The following is a 15,271-nucleotide window of genomic DNA, read 5'->3' as shown; positions in this document are numbered from 1 at the left end:
CTGGAATTTCAATCTTCTAGTCCAGCATTCAACCGACCATTTCTCAGTACTATTATATATATTACATAAGTACCAGTAAGTTGTAGAAGTGCTATGGAACAACCAATTGCAGTTAGTAGTAGTACTAGATGTCCGCGGAGTACCTAGTACTTACTACAACACAGCCAGTGTTAGCTATGGGAGAAATAGTAGCTAGGAAGCGTTTAGTGAGAATCTCGGTTACGGTGATTACTAGATCCAACTGGTTTTCCTGGATCTTATTTAACAAGTAGTAGTAGTAGTAGTAAGGCTGCTGCTGTTCAAGTTCCAGTGTTTATACTAGTACTATATATAACTTGTGGATTCTGTAATGAAGTAGCAACCCAGGCGAAATGATGAACCGCCGTGGAGTCTCCTTCAGTTCATATTATCGATTATCACTAGCTGAGTACCATCAGGGATTGATTTCGAGAAAGGGGGATAAACTAAACGATGTACTACTAATAATGTATACTGTGCTATATGTAAAGTACTAATACGCTACACTAAACAACCAAGAGACGTGAAAGGAAACGGGTTTATAAGGAGAAATTTGAAGAAAAAAATATACTTCCCTATGATACAATAACAGAGAAAAAAAGAAAAGGAATATAAAAATGATCAGCCGAATGGCACAAGCCATACATATACCGTGTATGATAATTCCACAGTCATGATAAATAGATAAAAAAAAAAATCATTCCGAGTCCCCGTGATTTCACGCCATAGCACCGTTTCCTAGCTGCGCCTGAACTGTAGGTTTAAAGAAGAATTTCTGGTTCTAAGGAAAGAAGGAGAATTGGAAAGAAAAGACTAGTATGTCTTTCTAAGCGTTTTCCGCCTGTATGTTTTATTGGATATGGGCATGATATATCTCATGCTGTGTTGGTATCAGCTGGTTGTTGGTGTTCTTGTTGCTCCTGCTGCTCTGACTCCTTGGGTTGGGCCGTCTCCTGGGCTGGTTGCTCGGGCTTAGGCTCGGGGACAGGAGGTGCAGAGGGAGCTTCGGCTGGGGTGGGTTCGGGTTCGGAGATAGGTTCAAGCTCCTTAGATTCAGCTTCAGCTGGAGCTTCTTCGGTTGGTTTTTCATCGCCCGGGGGTGCTTCAGCTGGAGGCTGGGGGGCCGGTACTGGCTCTGGCTGTTGCTGTGGTTCCTCTGGAGCTGGTAATGCGGGCGGCGTAGGTTCTTTGGGTGGCTGGGTTTCCTCTGGCTGTTGAGGTGAAACGAGGGGCGTTTCTTCTTCTACCTTGTGAGCGGCTGGTTCCTCTGCGTTAACGGGAACGTGTTCCTCTGGTGCTTGTGGTGGTTCATCTGCCTGGGGCTCTGATGGTTGCTCAGCAGGCGCCTGCTTGGTCTGTGTCTGTTCGGTCTGCTCGGGCTGCTGCTCGGTTGCAGTCTGGGGCGTTGGCTCTGCAGTCTCGGTTGGAACTTCCTCAGGAGCTTGTGATGGGGCTTGCTCTTGGGGTTGATCTTGCTGCGCTGGTTGCACAGGCTGCTCGGGTTGCTGAGGTTCTTCTGGTTGCTCCGGTTGCTCTGGCTGCACGGACTCAACTGGCTCTACAGGCTCCGCTTGCACAGGCTGTTCCGGCTGGGCAGGTAGACCAGGTTGTTCCGGCTGCTCTGATTGTGTAGGTTCAACTGCCTGTACAGGCTCCTCCTGCTTGGGCTGTTCTGGCTGAACAGGTGGCTCTGCTTGTGTAGGTTGCTCGGGCTGAGCAGGTGATTCCGACTTCACAGGCTGTTCCACGACCGGCTCGCCTGCCGGCTCTTCCAATTTCTCCGTTGGAGCCTGGGAAAGTTGTTCGATGGCCTGCGGTGCAGGAGCTTCGGATGCTTGCTCGGTATGCTGTTCGTTGAGTGGTTCAGTAGGCCGTTCGCCTTGTTCCGCTGCAGCTGGTTCAACGGCAGTCTCTGCAGCCACAGTGGTATCCTCTGCCGGTTGCGTCTCAGGCACCGCGGCCTTATCCGCAACGGGCTCAACTGTTTCCGTAGCAGGAGGCTGCACAACGTGGGGAGGTGCATCCATTTCCATCTCGATGTCCGTCCCTTGGTTGTCACCCTGTTCTTCGCCCGGTGGCTGGCTCAGACTCGCTTCCAACGTACCGAGCAGATCGATTTCCTTGCTCTCTGCAACAGCCTCACTAGGCTGAGGAGCCGGTTGCTCGGAAGTTGGTTGCTCGACCGGCTGTTCCGCCGGTTGTTCCACCGGTGCTTGATCCTGTGCGGTTTCTGGGAGAGGCTCAACATCCTCCATGGTCGTATCCATATTCTGATCATGAACAGTATCAGTACTTGTCTTATCTGGCTGTGCTGGTTCATCTGCAGGCTGTTTATCGACAGGCTGCTCTGAAGCTGGTGCAGCTGGCAATGTTTCTGCAACGGGAGGTTGAGGGGCTTCCTGGGGCGCCGGAACATCTTCAGCGCTAGGAGCTGGCTCCTGTTGCTGAGTAGCTGGAACTGGCTGAGGGGTTGCAGATACGCTATCCTCAGAACCAGGTATTGAGGGGTAAGCTTCGGTCATCTCCACGTCTTCCTTCTGTCCTGGCGCTTCGCTAGTCTGCTCGGGAGCCTCCGATGTGGGCTGGATAGCAGCAGATTCTGAAGGAGGTTTAGCAGCGACGGATGGTTGTTCTGGCTGAGTGGGCGGGACAGCTGGCTCTGCAGCTGGCTCTGGAGCTGTCTCGGGAGCCGGTGCTGGAGCCGGTGCTGAGGGTGATTCTGGAGCAGCTGAAGAAACCTCAGGGGTTGGCAGCGCCGCATCAGCTGTGGCAACTGGTTCAGTTGCCGGAGCCGGTGCAGGCACAGGCGTCGAGTCAGTCGGCGGCTCAGTGCTGGGGCGCGGAACTGGAGTTTCCGGAGTCTTTGCCTCTAGCATAGACTCATCACCCTCGTCGCTCTCATCGCCTTCCTCACCCTCCTCGTCGTCCTCTTCCTGTCCATTCTGATCACCAGACATGCGTGACGCATCCCCATCTTTGGCATAATCTGAAGCGCCATCCACTCCGGAGCCATTGGCACCATGAACCGTGGCGGCATCCGCGCCATCGCCTGGAGCAAACATGACCTTCTTTCTCCGCCCCTTTCCAAAGCCCTTCGCCTTGCGCTTTGGGGGAGGGGGCCGTCTTTTCGGAGGAGTCATGACAGCTGCAGAGTTTGTATCTGCGACCACCACACCCTCAGCGTTGACAACGCCAACTCCCTCAATGACCGTACCGGGCGCTGGCGCCTCAGGGGTTACGGTGACCGCGGTGTTTTCAGCTACAACTTGAGCTCCATCGGTGATCTCTCCTTCTATCTTGTGTCCCTCCGGTACCCATGCTTCGTAAATCGAGATATTTCCGGTCGCCGGGTCGACCTTCTTGAACTTGGTCCTCCTCATCGGCGCAGGAGCATTATTTCCATCTGTAGTCGCAGCAGCAGCACCGTATAAAGTGGGTAAACCCGGTCGTCGCTTGGCGAGGAATTCAACTTCTGATGATTCGAGGTGCCTCGGTACGGCGGACCACTTGCGCGTGACGAAGCTGCGTTCGGTGCTCTGGATAAGTGGCTGTTCCTCTCCGTCGGTCGCTTCTTTCTCTTCGTCTTCGGAGTCTTTTGACGCTTGGCGGATGTAGATGCATCCAGCTCGCGCCGCACGCAGGAGGGCTCTGCTCATGGGGCTCAACAGGTGACTGTCTCGAGGCATTGGGTGTTCTGGAATGGTTGACTTCCCCCCGGGGCCCTGCACGACAGCTTCAGTGCCTTCGGCCTTGGGGACCTGCGAGACAGTCTGAGTTTGACGTGTCCAGCGTCGTACAGGGAGCCCCTCGAACACATCGTGATCGATCTGACTTCTGTTACGGTTGGCGCCATCGCCGAATTGGCGACCAGAGCGAGATGATCTAAACTGGAGGATTGTCAGTACATATCAGCGATGGCATCTTTCTATACCGCATTGGCAAGCTTCGGTGCAATGGTGAGTGGATCGATAACTGGGGGTCGGTGTCGGGGTCGCGGATCGCAGCAACAAGCTTACAGTAGGTGGCATGATGAGCGCCGGACCTGCAGTCTCACTGTTCGGAGAATAATCAGGATAACGGCAGAGAGCCCCTCACCCAGTGAATCTACGGAGCTGGGTGTGGTTTGCCCGGATTGTAAGAGAAGGGACTCTTTGGGAGGGCGAGGCTGTTTTGGAGGTGATGGTGAATCGGAGCAGCGCGATGCGATCGCTCAGCGAAACGCCGCGCCGCCGCCCCCGCACGTGACTGGGGTCACTCAGAACCCTCACATAGAATAAACATGACTGCCATCAACTACAGTTTCAAGATAAAATGGATTGGGCTAATAGAGAGCGAAGAATGGTATTCCAGGTGCGTAAGAGTAAGAATCGCTACCTAAAGCGCAGTGGCTTTCAATAAAAATACAGAACCCTTCGATCTATGCTATTCCTTCATCTTCGGGCCATCGGCTCAAATGGCCCCAAATGATATTGATATCGTATTGGTGCTGGATTCCCCTCAACTCCGTACTCTCGCTACGAAAAACAAATGATCCCCGTTGGGCGTTTAGTCCCAGCTAAAAAAGACGTCAGCAAAGGCCTCCAATGAAACTAGATAACGAAGGGTTCATCTTACCCAGTATCCTTCTGGCGAACAATGTTCCCTTCCGTGCCAGTCTGCTTACCCTAATAACTAATTAGCTTCATTGCAATCACAGACAGGCTCCATGAAATACTCACAGTCTTCTGACCCTCAACAACCAACCGATCCAGCTGGTAGAACTGACTGATAATGGTTTGCCTCTGTAAAAGTATTAGCAGCTCGTTCACTAGCGTCCACCCCCGCTTTGACTCAGAACGCATGGTCTGCATCAAAGAGACAAACGCGGGCACATCTAATCATGTCCATACGAGGAATATACTGACCTTCATCATCCGCAAGTTCTGTAGTCCATCCTGGATCAACTCCTGTATCCGTCGGTCCTCGGATTCTTTCTGGTGCTCGCGGAAGGCATCCATCGTGCGCCGGCGGGCATACTCGCGGAAGTTGTAGTTCGAGAACTGGGAGGATTGACGGAGCAAAGAGCGGAACTGCATAAAATGACTGGTTAGCCCCAGTGCCATCGTGATAAGAGTGTGGGAGGGATTCCGCGCAATCTAGGTTCAGCAGGGAGGGCATACCAGAGACCGGACCTGAAAGGCCGTTTCACGCTGCATGGTCGGCACAGACATGATGGGCGAATTTGAGTGGAGAGATGCGATTATAAACCTTGTATAACTGGAAAGATAAGACAAGCTGAAGATGATGTTGATGATGATGATGCCAAAAGCGATTCCAGATACAGGGATCCTGGATTTCTAATCGGCTCGGCCGCTAACGCGGGGGTACAGCTAGGCGATGCTATTCGCGTTAGCTTTTCAAGTCCCAAAGAGGAACAGCCCGAGTCGTCTTTACCGAGGACGTCCGACTCCGAGAGGCTTTTCGCAGAAGGGTTGAGATGTCCTCGGACAGCGCAAAGCAGGTGGCGTACCGGTCAAGAGTCGAGTCGCCTCAACAGTCAACTAGACCAGGGGTTCTATCCCAGCAAGAGTCGTAATAAGGTTATTCTGACAAGCAGAATATATAAAGAAAACCAGATGCTTCCGGATGGGGATGCAAGCGGAGCGTTGAAGGGATAATCGCTGGCAGGCTCTCCGGGAAATTCTTTTGCTTTTGGGCTCGGAGGCGCGATGACGGAGTTATCGGACTCGCCGGCCGACCTCCACGGGGGATCTTCCCCTCGGCTTCCAGAATGGCTCCGCTCTTCGCCAACAACCACGGTTGAAGCCTTCACTCGCAATTGAACTGTTTTCTTGCTGGACAAAGTGTCTATGCGCTGCAGATCGCTCGCTGTGTTCACCTTCAGATCCCAATGGCGCAAATCCCTACTCCGCCCGCTTCCCGTTCAGCTTCACCAGCTCCGGATTCCGAACCCAAGCAAGCTCCTGTAGCAGATGCCCCGGAGGACTTGCTGCAGTCGCTAGACAATCTATTGGAGCGGTATCTGCACCTTTTAGATCAGCATCAGAAGTTGCAAGCTGAACTAGGGTCGAAGCTCTCGTCGGTAAGTCACTTCGCCATAGCAAGCTTGAGGCTTTGTTGCGGTAAGCGATACTGAGAACAACACCAGGGGTTTTTCTCTCTTGCCCAAGCCAACTATACTTGTCCACCGGGCCGACACTATGGGGCAGATTACTATGATGAGCGCATGAAGGCGACAAGAAGAGTGTGAGTCCGGTATATGTTTGTACCATTCCAAGACGCGGTGCTAACTGGTTTCATCCCGATCAGGACTCTACAATCTCCTACCAACCTGGCTGAGGAACGCTACGCAACGAAGGACAACTTACCGCCGACTGACACCGAACATAGCGGTTCCAACTCCAGTATATTTGGGATCGAATCAGTTACCGTCCAACATTCAGAGGACGAATCCGACACGGACGAGAAGCCCGAATCAGATGCCGATGCACCTGAGGAAGATCGGCCACAACGCGAAGAGGGAGATACCCAAGCTGGTGAGCTCTCAACCACATCCGAGACCCTCCAAACAGAGCCCGATGCGGATGATAAGCCCAAGCGATCGAAAAAGAAGAAGTTTCGTTCTTCGGACCCGATCCACTGGTACGGGATCCTGGTACCCCCTTATCTTCGCAGCGCCCAAAAGTCCTTCACCGAAGTCGTTGAGAGTCGCCTTCCCCAACTCGCTAGTGTCATAGTTGAGATGCGCATCGTGGAGAAGGAAGTTCGTCGAGTGCGGAATGAGCTGGGCCAGGTTTGAGAGAGGCTGGTGGTGCTCGCAGGGTCCTCTTCTAGGCCACCATGCGCCAGAAGTAAGGTAGTGGTGGTGGTAGTGATGGTAGTGGTGATTGAAGCGATGTGAAAGGCTCAAGCTGGGATCAGTTTCCTGCCTGTCGCCAGGATCGTGCCTCAGGCAGTAGCCACTCCCATATTGTAAATTCTTGACTTGTGCATATAAATAGACTACATGCAAGCTACGGCAGTTGATAAGTAAATAAATGAAGAGCAATATGGATAGAAGAACAGATGCATCCACTCTCGGTACATATTTCCACCAGAGTCTATTTTTATTTCTGCCTTGGAAGGTCCAGCGCATTTGACCAGGGAGCATTTATTACTTACCAGATGGGCGGGTATACTAACTGACTGGATAGTTAAGATGGAGTAGTTGTTGACAGACTAGATACACCATCCCATAGACCATACCCACTCTGTTCATGGCCCGAACCAAATTTTTGCGATTTCGACAGATTGACCAAGCATTGAATGGGAAAAGAATTAAGGTACCAACGAACTCCCCTGTCAGACAAACGTCGGCATTTTCTCGAGTGGAAACGGGGGTGGTTGTTGTTGTTGCAGACTTGCAGTTGCAGGAGTGGCTGCAGGATGGCTGGCCGTTGAGCCTCGCATCCCAGTCGCTTTCCAAAGGGCTTCCCTCCTCTCCTCCCCTCCCTTCGCTGCCACTCTGCCTCTCATTTTTTACCCTCCGGATGGATCTCGTATCCTGACCATCTCACATATTTTCTAGACTACCCTCACAGACCATGAACGAAATAGGAGGATACTATTATTATCCCGCCCACCGGCCGTCCAGGTCCTCATATGATATTTACCCGCTTAATCTATTCCCGTATTCCGACTATTGTGCTTTTAATCTCCGGGGCTCACTCACTAAACCGCAATGAGTTTTCTGCCCGACGGACAACGAGACGGGTTCTACGATCTAAGAGTGCTAGTTGACAACCGGCGCAATTGCTGGGCTTTACGGGTATCCTTCCTTCGAATCCGAAAGTCGAGAGGGAAAGAATGTTCAATCGGGAAAAGGCGCCATCGCCAGCTTTGATTGAGTTGAGTTTGCTCGCTTCGTCACTATCACCAATCTATAACGGTCGTGAGACTCGGTTAGTTTGAAGGCGCTGATATACAGTGGAGCTACCCGAGCCAGGATCGTATGCGACTCGCGGATGGTCTGCGCTGAATGACCAGGCCTCGCTCGCTTGTTCGGCTCGTTTATTGGTTGCTGCACACGGGAGGAGCTTCGTCGACGGTTTCATGTTGAAATCCCAGGGCCGTAGAGGAGCGGTACTCCTGTTCAAGGTGAGACCTAGTCCATCCGCCATCCTCTTGGTCGTTCCGTTCCTGACCAATGGCCTGGCGCACAGTCAAGGTCGGGTCCTGACCCGCCCAGCTTTTAGCTTCTCCGGTTATTCAGTATCCTCATTTTCGAGCCAATCTACGGCCCTCGCCTACCCTGTCCCCTCTTGGGTAGCATGGCATTGCGACTCATGGGACTCCGCTTGCCGTCTGCATGCAGACTCCGTACACTGGAAATGGTGAAGGGAAAACCAGGGAATGATCATGCATATGAGGTTGGTAGGCCGTGGTAGGGGATGCTATTCGTCACCTTGACTGTCGCCCAAACGAAGCGGCTTCAGCTCAGGATGTCTGGCTGGTCAACCACCTGTTAAATGCAATGTTTACGTGGGAGGCTGGGTATCGCGCGCTGGGTCTCTTAATAGTAGCCAGCATTATCACAAACGGCTTTCCGTGCCTGTCCCCGCGCTATTGGCGCTGGATCAACTCCACTTGTGACTGAACTGGTCCGACTCTAAAACGTCTGCGCCCTTATCCGGTCCTACTGCCTGCGCATAGGACGGAAATGAAGCACTTTAATATCAACGTCTGACTTTTGGTTCGCCGGGGTGCTGGAAAACCCTTGGCCTTGCTTTCCCATCCGTGTGAGGCGCTATCGCCCAAAGGACTGAGACTGAGTCTGTTTTGACGCGACACTGGGGTTGTTCTCTTTCTTTCTGCTCTCCAGTCGTTCGCTCTTTCCCCCAAAGTAAGGGCTAGAAGCTCTTTCTTTTTTGTTCCCTGTCATTCTTTTTGTCTGATTTATGACTCCGTAAGTCCGACAGTGTTTCTTTCCCCCTGTAATCAGGTGTAACTTAACAAGTGTCTAACTATGCGTTCAGGGGTTTCACGGACAGCCAAAGCTTTCGCTGAGCCTTGGGGGTCTGATATTATACTTCTCTGACCTGGGTCAACTTTCCTTCATTCTTCTTTTGAACAAAAGACCTTATTTTATTCTTTCTGTGCGGTATGCAAGCGTCTGATCTGGCTTTCTATGATGTCTGAGATTGTAGCATCGACTTACTCATTCCCTCCAGAGGCATTGAGTGCCATTGCGACTCTTGTTGTCGACCACTTTCATTTGATTGAGTTCTGAGCCCATTGCTTCAAGCTTAGACTGTTGCACAGCGTCCGACAGTTCTAAACAATTGATGATTTCGGACTTGTTTCGCTATTTTCCTGCATCTGCTTTTGACTTTCGTCTCATACCCAGTCGAGCTGGATTTCGCGCATCGACCTGCTCTCCGGTGTTGAAGAAAGATACCTCCACTACTAACACTTACATCGACTTCCATCCTATGCGCTGGCCGGTCTTACTTCCGTATTGTGCAAAAGTTTCCTATGACTGCTAGAAGCTCTACAATCTAGCACTGATATCACATGGCTCCCCAAGCTGAAAGCGCAGGCTCTGGGCCCCAGCCAGATGGGGACGTTGCGCGAAAAGGATCAGTCAAAAGAGCGCGGGAGATGCTTCAGGCAGGAAAGCGTCCTGAGAGAGCGCCAGAGGAACCAGCGCCCTCATTCCGCATTAATCCAGCCCATATGACACAATGGCCTCTGCCCGACAACGCCCCTCTGCCGCCGAATCTGGCTAACCCTCACGCAACCTTGGTCGTTCCAAAAGGGCCTCCGCCTGTGCGCCCACCCCGTCCGGATTGCCCGTCCCCTTCGGTCTACTCGGAGAGAAGCATGTCCGATGTCCCACCAGCACCTAGCCCGTTGAACATCAAACGTCCAGTTCCCTCCTTTTCGCAGCCGTTCCCCATCCCGCCAGGCCCGCGTCCTGCCATCAGAATCCCCATTCCTCGGCCGCCTAGCCCAGACAGTGTTGCAGGTTCAACACCTCGCGTTTCCGTCGCCACAGACGACCTCTTTCGACAGTCAGGTATTTCCACCGTCTCGTCGATCACTGAACTTCCCTCAGTTCCTCATCCGCTTCCCCCACAGCAGCGTGTTGCGCCCGGGGGCGCGCCAAAGAAGACCGCTAGCCTTGCTCCTCCAGTGCCTGCGGCACGACAGCGCGCCTCGTCTGTTTCGCCTATTCCGGAGGAATTACCGGATAGCCCAACCATTTCGCAAGATCACTACGGCTCTGCCCAGCCATATCCACCTAGCTGGTATTCAGGACAAGCAGAATCGGAAATCTTGGGCACGTATCTGGACGGCGAATCCGACGATGATGCCTCTAGACATTCTACTCACCAAGCCGGAGTAGCTACGGCTACGCTCCTCAGGCAAGCCAGCGTCGGGACCAGAGGAAAACCTTCCTTACGCACGATTCAAAAATCCAATGCTAGCTCGCCAGTACCGCCCTCAGAGAGGACCCCAGTGTCTGCTAGACCGACTACGTCCGGGACTACGGGCACGGAGTTTATCCTGAAAGAAATTTCTATAGTGCCCGATCGGAGAGATTCTGTTTCGTCCAGCTCAACAGGGTCTGCGCACTTCAACCTGGAAAAAGCACCCATCGTCTTGGATGTCAGCACTCAACATCCTGCCTTAGCTCGTCCGTACGTTGACAATGGGGGTTTGGAGAAGGAGATCGGAGCTCTTCCCAGGGCTGCGCCAACAATGAGCGACAAACGCCCAGGTGGCCGCCGGCCTCCGCGTCTCAACATGAGTGCTGTTCGTGACGCAGAGGCTCGAGGGAGCCTTACGAGTTTGCCTGACCTCATTCGACGTGCGACAAGACTTGCATCGAATCTAGAACATGGCCGGACTGCGAGTCGAAATGATCTATTGAATGGCGGAGGTGGTTCCAGGCTCCAATGTAAGTTTGGCCATAAGTGCCATTTGTCAGACAAAGGCTAACCAGTGTTTATAGATGACGCCAAACGCAAGTCAGGATCAATTAAGAGCATCTTGGCGTCGTTCCCCCCGCCGGCTGCAACTCCTGAGGGAGGTCACTCGTCTTGGCCTTTCTTCTTCAGGAGGTCCACACTGCATCAGATTCACTCCAACGAACCACCACGGGCAGATGGTGATCAAGAAAAAGCCGCACCGAAACAACCACGCCGATGCTGCGGACTACCCCCGTGGCTGTTTGCACTTATTTGCGTCGTTATCATCATTGTCATCTTGGCCGCCATTCTCATCCCCGTTGGTCTGCTCGTGGTGCGCCATAAGTCGAGTGGTACGAGCTGCGCAACAACTAACCCATGTGAAAATGGCGGCGTCAGTGTCTCAAGCGGTAGTATTTGCTCCTGCGTGTGTGCAAACGGCTATACCGGATCTCGCTGTACAATTTCTGGCGATGCCAGCTGTGTCACCACTGAAGTCGATGATAAGAACGCCACCATGGGCAGCGAGCTTCCTCGCCTGTTTGAGTACGCGCAGCAAAACTACAGCATCCCTCTTGATGCTGTGACGATCATGGCCCTATTCAGCCAGAACAATGTGTCCTGCACGACGGAAAACACCCTTGTTTCGTTCTCCAGCGTATCAACAAGCAGCAGCAAAGCCCGCCGTGCTCTGTCTGACTCGTCCCTCGAGGAGCCCTCAATCTCCAGTCACCTGCTCGCCAAAGTCGAGCACTCTCCCAGCTCGGCTTTATCAGAACGTACTCCCACGCAAGCTCTTGCAGCCCGCGACTCTGTCGCTACAGCGCACGGTATCGTCTTCGATGACGATCCACCAAGCAGCACTGGAACCGCAACTGCAACCGCGACCGCAACCAAGACAAACCACGAGTCCTCAGCCACGCAAACTTCCACCTCTAGTTCGAGTACGACTACAACTAATTCTTCATCCTCCAACTCGACAACCGTCACAACAGAAGTCCTTGACTTCGCCCGTGTCGCTGTCCTCTACATCCTAGAGGAAACAGGCACCCTCTCCGCGGCGGAGTTCTCAGAAAGCAACATCCAAGATTACCTGTCCGATAACTACTCGGACGCCAAGAGCCACAAATTCACCGTTGACCTCACTCCCTCCGGTGTGATCGGCAATTACACTTTAAACTTTGACGACTTTGAGATCACATTACCCAGTGGAAGTGTTGTCGGTGGTGACTAAAGTACCGTGTTCTTTCTACCAGGAGGCTGCAGTTGTATTTTAATTTAATCTAGTACATATTCCCGAATCTCGAATTGGCATTTTGCGGCATCATTTATACCAGTAATAAGAATAGCCTTGTAAGTGTAAATGGGATTATAGTATGTTTTGATTCACTTTCAATTTGAGCGACAAATAGAACGGCCTTAGGAAAAAGCCCAGTTCCGGATTACTAGTACTGTGCAGTTAGATCCATGGTGATTAGCTTGCCATAATACTAGTAGTCTGGCCGATACTACTAGATATCATAATAGTGATTTCCCATTATATAAATCTCTACCATCTCTATCTACTCCATACCAAGCCCCAAGCCATTAGTAACCCCATGTATACCTTTTCCAAGCACACTCAGTCAACATATTTAACTGACACAATTTCAGTAGTACCAATATAGTCTGAAGCACCACCCCATGACAGACAGTAGTAGTTGCATCATCACCTTCGATAATCCCTTGATACATATTTACGAGTGAACGCGAATAAATATGACTCTGGACTACCATCATCCAACCGGAAAGAAACAAACGAACAACGAAAAATAAAAATCAAACTTAAAATCAGAATCAAAGCACAATCGATAGACAAAATACATGTGACTCGCATAGTGGATGAGATAGATATGTGAGGAAAGCAAAAAAGGTCGTGCCCGGGATCGAACCGGGATTGCTGGAATCAGAATCCAGAGTGATAACCATTACACTACACAACCTGTTGTTGTGATAGTTTGTTTCTTGAATGGGTTTATCAAGGTGAGATAATGATCAGGGGGGATGTAAAAACGGTAGTAGGTTATCTCGATGGGTCGAGGGGGTGTATGTAGGGTCTTAGGTATGTGATCTTGGATCTTGGGTGGAGGATTTGAAGTATACAGGATTGACAATATGATAAGTAGATTTTGGTATTTTAAAAGTACAATTTTTTGAAAAAAAACTTGTAATTGTACACAGAGAAGAGAAATTATCCTATCCCTGACAACCCATAGCGCTTATTCATGATAATAGATAGATAGATAGATGATAGATGTCCTCGCCTTAACTCCTCGATTCCATGCATTGATTCGACAAAATGACACCAGACAAACCAGGAAGATTTACCAGACACTACGCCTAAGTGAAAAGCGAGCTATTGGGCGCAATTCCCTTCAGGGCTGTATCGTCGTCCACAAAGTCGCGGAGTCTTCTCGTCCGGTCATCGAGGATCAAGCGTTCGGCTTCCCATCTCTTCCTCTCGAGAGTCTTGGCCTCGATCTGCTTCTGGCCTCCATACCAAGCCTTCTTGGCCTTCTCGATGGTCTCTTGCTCATCCTTTTCGGCTTGTTTGATCAGCTGGGAGACCATGGTCTTCCAGTTTCCGATACCGACGCGCAGACAGTCTGCGCAGCGGTCGCGAGGCTCGCGAAGTTCCTCGGAAGTGCCGAGCTCGAAGATAGTAGCCTCGGCCAAGTCTACGGCGTCGCGGGTCCATGCTAGGCCACCTTCCTTGGAGGAGGAAGCGTAGATGATCTCACCGATGTAGGTCATGAGGCCGGCTTCGTCGCAGACGGAAGTGGGGGTTCGTTGAGGTGGTTCGTCACCTGACGGTAGAGGAGGCGGGTATTCCACGGGGACGAGGACGGTTTTGAGAGAGTTGAACAGAGCGCGGAAGGGGTCATTGCCCGAGGGTGCGCGAGAGGGGAAGAACGGAAGAGCCGAGTTGGATGAAGCGGCGGGAAGGGACCGACGGGCCTTCAGCACGGAGGTAAAGATGGATAGCGCATTAGGCAGGTCACCCTGTTTGGCGTGGTGAACGGCGAGGGCCGTGGACACACGGATGATGTTCTCAGATGGCAACAACTTGCCGTCGTTCTTCAAGACGCCTGTCTTCACATCTACGACTTTTGTGGCATCCACGGACGATCCGGCGGCCGCGATATCCATAGCCCAGCTGTACATATCGCGTGAAGTACTCTTCAATCCTTTGTAATCGAGCCAGTCCGCATATGAAAGCGCTGCCTCCACCTTTTGTCTTGTGTCGAAGCCCCGTGTCGTCAGGATCTTCATGTAAAAGCTCTCCGGACTAGGAGAAGCAGCCTCGCAGTTCTCCTCTAGAGGAGCTTGCTGTCCAGCCGGCATCGGCCTTGGACGAGGGTTTGAGGGACCAACAACATACTCGGCAGGAGCAGAAATACGCTGTTTGCGATCGGTCAACCAGCCCTCCAAACTCTCGGCGGCCTTTGCAGCTCCCATCAGAGCCTGGAAGTAGCCCCGTCTCCACGGCTCACTCTTCGCAGAAACGTCATATCCCATTTTCCCAACACCTTCGACCAGAAATCCTCCATCTTCTTGCTCCATAATGCCCTTTCCTTCGCCTTCCGGATCCTCCAGTCGCTCCAGCAGATCTTTTAGGTATCCCGCAACCATGGGCCAATTGGTCATGAGCTTGCCGATCTGCTCAGGGTGCTGCAGTGCCTGTGCCGAGCGTAAGCACCACCGACTCTTCCAAGACCATTCCGGGGGAGTTGGCCATTTGTGTTCGATGTCCTCCTGGTATACGCCCAATTTGATCACTTGGAACAACACCAGCATGGCGTAAAATGAAAGACCGATTTTGAGTCCATTGGAAATGCGTCGCCTATAGTAGTCACGGCTCTCAGTCGATACCAGTCGCGCAAAATGTTGTCGAAGATGCAAGGATAAGGGCGGAAGAGGTCGACTGCCTGCCGGGGATGTGAGGAAAGGTAGCTGTGGCCGACCCAGAGGCGGGGAGATGACTTGTCGACGAGATTGTTGCGTGAAGGGACGGGAGGGATAGCGGGCGCTGCGTAGAATGGGAGGTCGCAGCAAGCGACCAGACCCCGGTATTCGAGGCATTGGAACGCGCTGGGGTAGCATTCTGTGATGCTTGTCGCAGAGCTGCTGATGCTAGAAACGGGTCACGATGTCGTCGGCGGAAGAACAACCCAAGTCAGGTGCAGGTGCGTGTTTGCGTAGTTTGCAAGGTCGGCCCGTCTGAACCCACCAGTTGACAGTTTTACCAGGAAATTAACTAC

The 15,271-nt window shown here is 52.1% G+C and overlaps 6 protein-coding genes and 1 non-coding gene across 7 annotated transcripts; 2 read left to right on the top strand and 5 right to left on the bottom strand.

Moving 5' to 3' along the window:
- Positions 1–460: 460 nt before the first annotated feature.
- BO85DRAFT_449244 (uncharacterized protein) lies at positions 461–4,166 on the bottom strand. The gene has a single exon (XM_025660121.1). The coding sequence runs from the start codon at positions 3,702–3,704 to the stop codon at positions 894–896; it is 2,811 nt and encodes a 936-aa protein (XP_025516062.1). The 5' UTR covers positions 3,705–4,166; the 3' UTR covers positions 461–893.
- A 168-nt stretch (positions 4,167–4,334) lies between these two features.
- Positions 4,335–5,673, bottom strand: BO85DRAFT_449243 (LYR motif-containing protein). The gene is made up of 6 exons (XM_025660120.1): positions 5,528–5,673; positions 5,178–5,387; positions 4,923–5,087; positions 4,737–4,799; positions 4,633–4,682; positions 4,335–4,573 (listed from the first exon to the last, which is right to left on the bottom strand). Exons 2-6 carry the CDS (start codon positions 5,226–5,228, stop codon positions 4,564–4,566), a joined length of 339 nt encoding a protein of 112 aa, XP_025516061.1. The 5' UTR covers positions 5,229–5,387; positions 5,528–5,673; the 3' UTR covers positions 4,335–4,563.
- Positions 5,674–5,804: 131 nt separating this feature from the next.
- Positions 5,805–7,078, top strand: BO85DRAFT_477758 (uncharacterized protein). The gene is made up of 3 exons (XM_025662850.1): positions 5,805–6,100; positions 6,167–6,264; positions 6,328–7,078. The coding sequence occupies exons 1-3, from the start codon at positions 5,909–5,911 to the stop codon at positions 6,815–6,817; spliced, it is 780 nt and encodes a 259-aa protein (XP_025516060.1). The 5' UTR covers positions 5,805–5,908; the 3' UTR covers positions 6,818–7,078.
- Positions 7,079–8,067: 989 nt separating this feature from the next.
- Positions 8,068–8,344, bottom strand: BO85DRAFT_487946 (uncharacterized protein; the record flags this gene model as incomplete). The annotated part of the gene is made up of 2 exons (XM_025663491.1): positions 8,068–8,252; positions 8,308–8,344. 2 exons carry the CDS (start codon positions 8,342–8,344, stop codon positions 8,068–8,070), a joined length of 222 nt encoding a protein of 73 aa, XP_025516059.1.
- Positions 8,345–9,570: 1,226 nt separating this feature from the next.
- Positions 9,571–12,204, top strand: BO85DRAFT_370946 (uncharacterized protein; the record flags this gene model as incomplete). The annotated part of the gene is made up of 2 exons (XM_025655981.1): positions 9,571–10,960; positions 11,015–12,204. 2 exons carry the CDS (start codon positions 9,571–9,573, stop codon positions 12,202–12,204), a joined length of 2,580 nt encoding a protein of 859 aa, XP_025516058.1.
- Positions 12,205–12,880: 676 nt separating this feature from the next.
- Positions 12,881–12,952, bottom strand: BO85DRAFT_t146. The gene has a single exon. It is a non-coding gene; the product is annotated as a tRNA-Gln (tRNA).
- A 166-nt stretch (positions 12,953–13,118) lies between these two features.
- On the bottom strand, positions 13,119–15,137 carry BO85DRAFT_468717 (uncharacterized protein). The gene has a single exon (XM_025662288.1). The coding sequence runs from the start codon at positions 15,111–15,113 to the stop codon at positions 13,350–13,352; it is 1,764 nt and encodes a 587-aa protein (XP_025516057.1). The 5' UTR covers positions 15,114–15,137; the 3' UTR covers positions 13,119–13,349.
- Between the last annotated feature and the right edge of the window lie 134 nt (positions 15,138–15,271).

This window comes from Aspergillus piperis (assembly GCF_003184755.1).
Source record: "Aspergillus piperis CBS 112811 unplaced genomic scaffold BO85scaffold_8, whole genome shotgun sequence".
Taxonomy (NCBI): domain Eukaryota; kingdom Fungi; phylum Ascomycota; class Eurotiomycetes; order Eurotiales; family Aspergillaceae; genus Aspergillus; species Aspergillus piperis.
This window is presented reverse-complemented; position numbering and strand designations above follow the sequence as displayed.

Excerpts from the sequence above, each read along its gene's own strand:
- BO85DRAFT_468717 (XM_025662288.1), bottom strand. The coding sequence starts at position 15,113 with ATGCTACCCCAGCGCGTTCCAATGCCTCGAATACCGGGGTCTGGTCGC.
- BO85DRAFT_477758 (XM_025662850.1), top strand. The coding sequence starts at position 5,909 with ATGGCGCAAATCCCTACTCCGCCCGCTTCCCGTTCAGCTTCACCAGCT. Across the intron at positions 6,101-6,166 it reads TAGGGTCGAAGCTCTCGTCG|GGGTTTTTCTCTCTTGCCCA; the intron begins GTAAGTCACTTC and ends GAACAACACCAG. Across the intron at positions 6,265-6,327 it reads ATGAAGGCGACAAGAAGAGT|GACTCTACAATCTCCTACCA; the intron begins GTGAGTCCGGTA and ends CATCCCGATCAG.
- BO85DRAFT_449243 (XM_025660120.1), bottom strand. The coding sequence starts at position 5,228 with ATGTCTGTGCCGACCATGCAGCGTGAAACGGCCTTTCAGGTCCGGTCT. Across the intron at positions 4,800-4,922 it reads AGAACTTGCGGATGATGAAG|AGGCAAACCATTATCAGTCA; the intron begins GTCAGTATATTC and ends ATACTTTTACAG. Across the intron at positions 4,683-4,736 it reads TTGTTGAGGGTCAGAAGACT|GGTAAGCAGACTGGCACGGA; the intron begins GTGAGTATTTCA and ends ATTAGTTATTAG.
- BO85DRAFT_449244 (XM_025660121.1), bottom strand. The coding sequence starts at position 3,704 with ATGCCTCGAGACAGTCACCTGTTGAGCCCCATGAGCAGAGCCCTCCTG.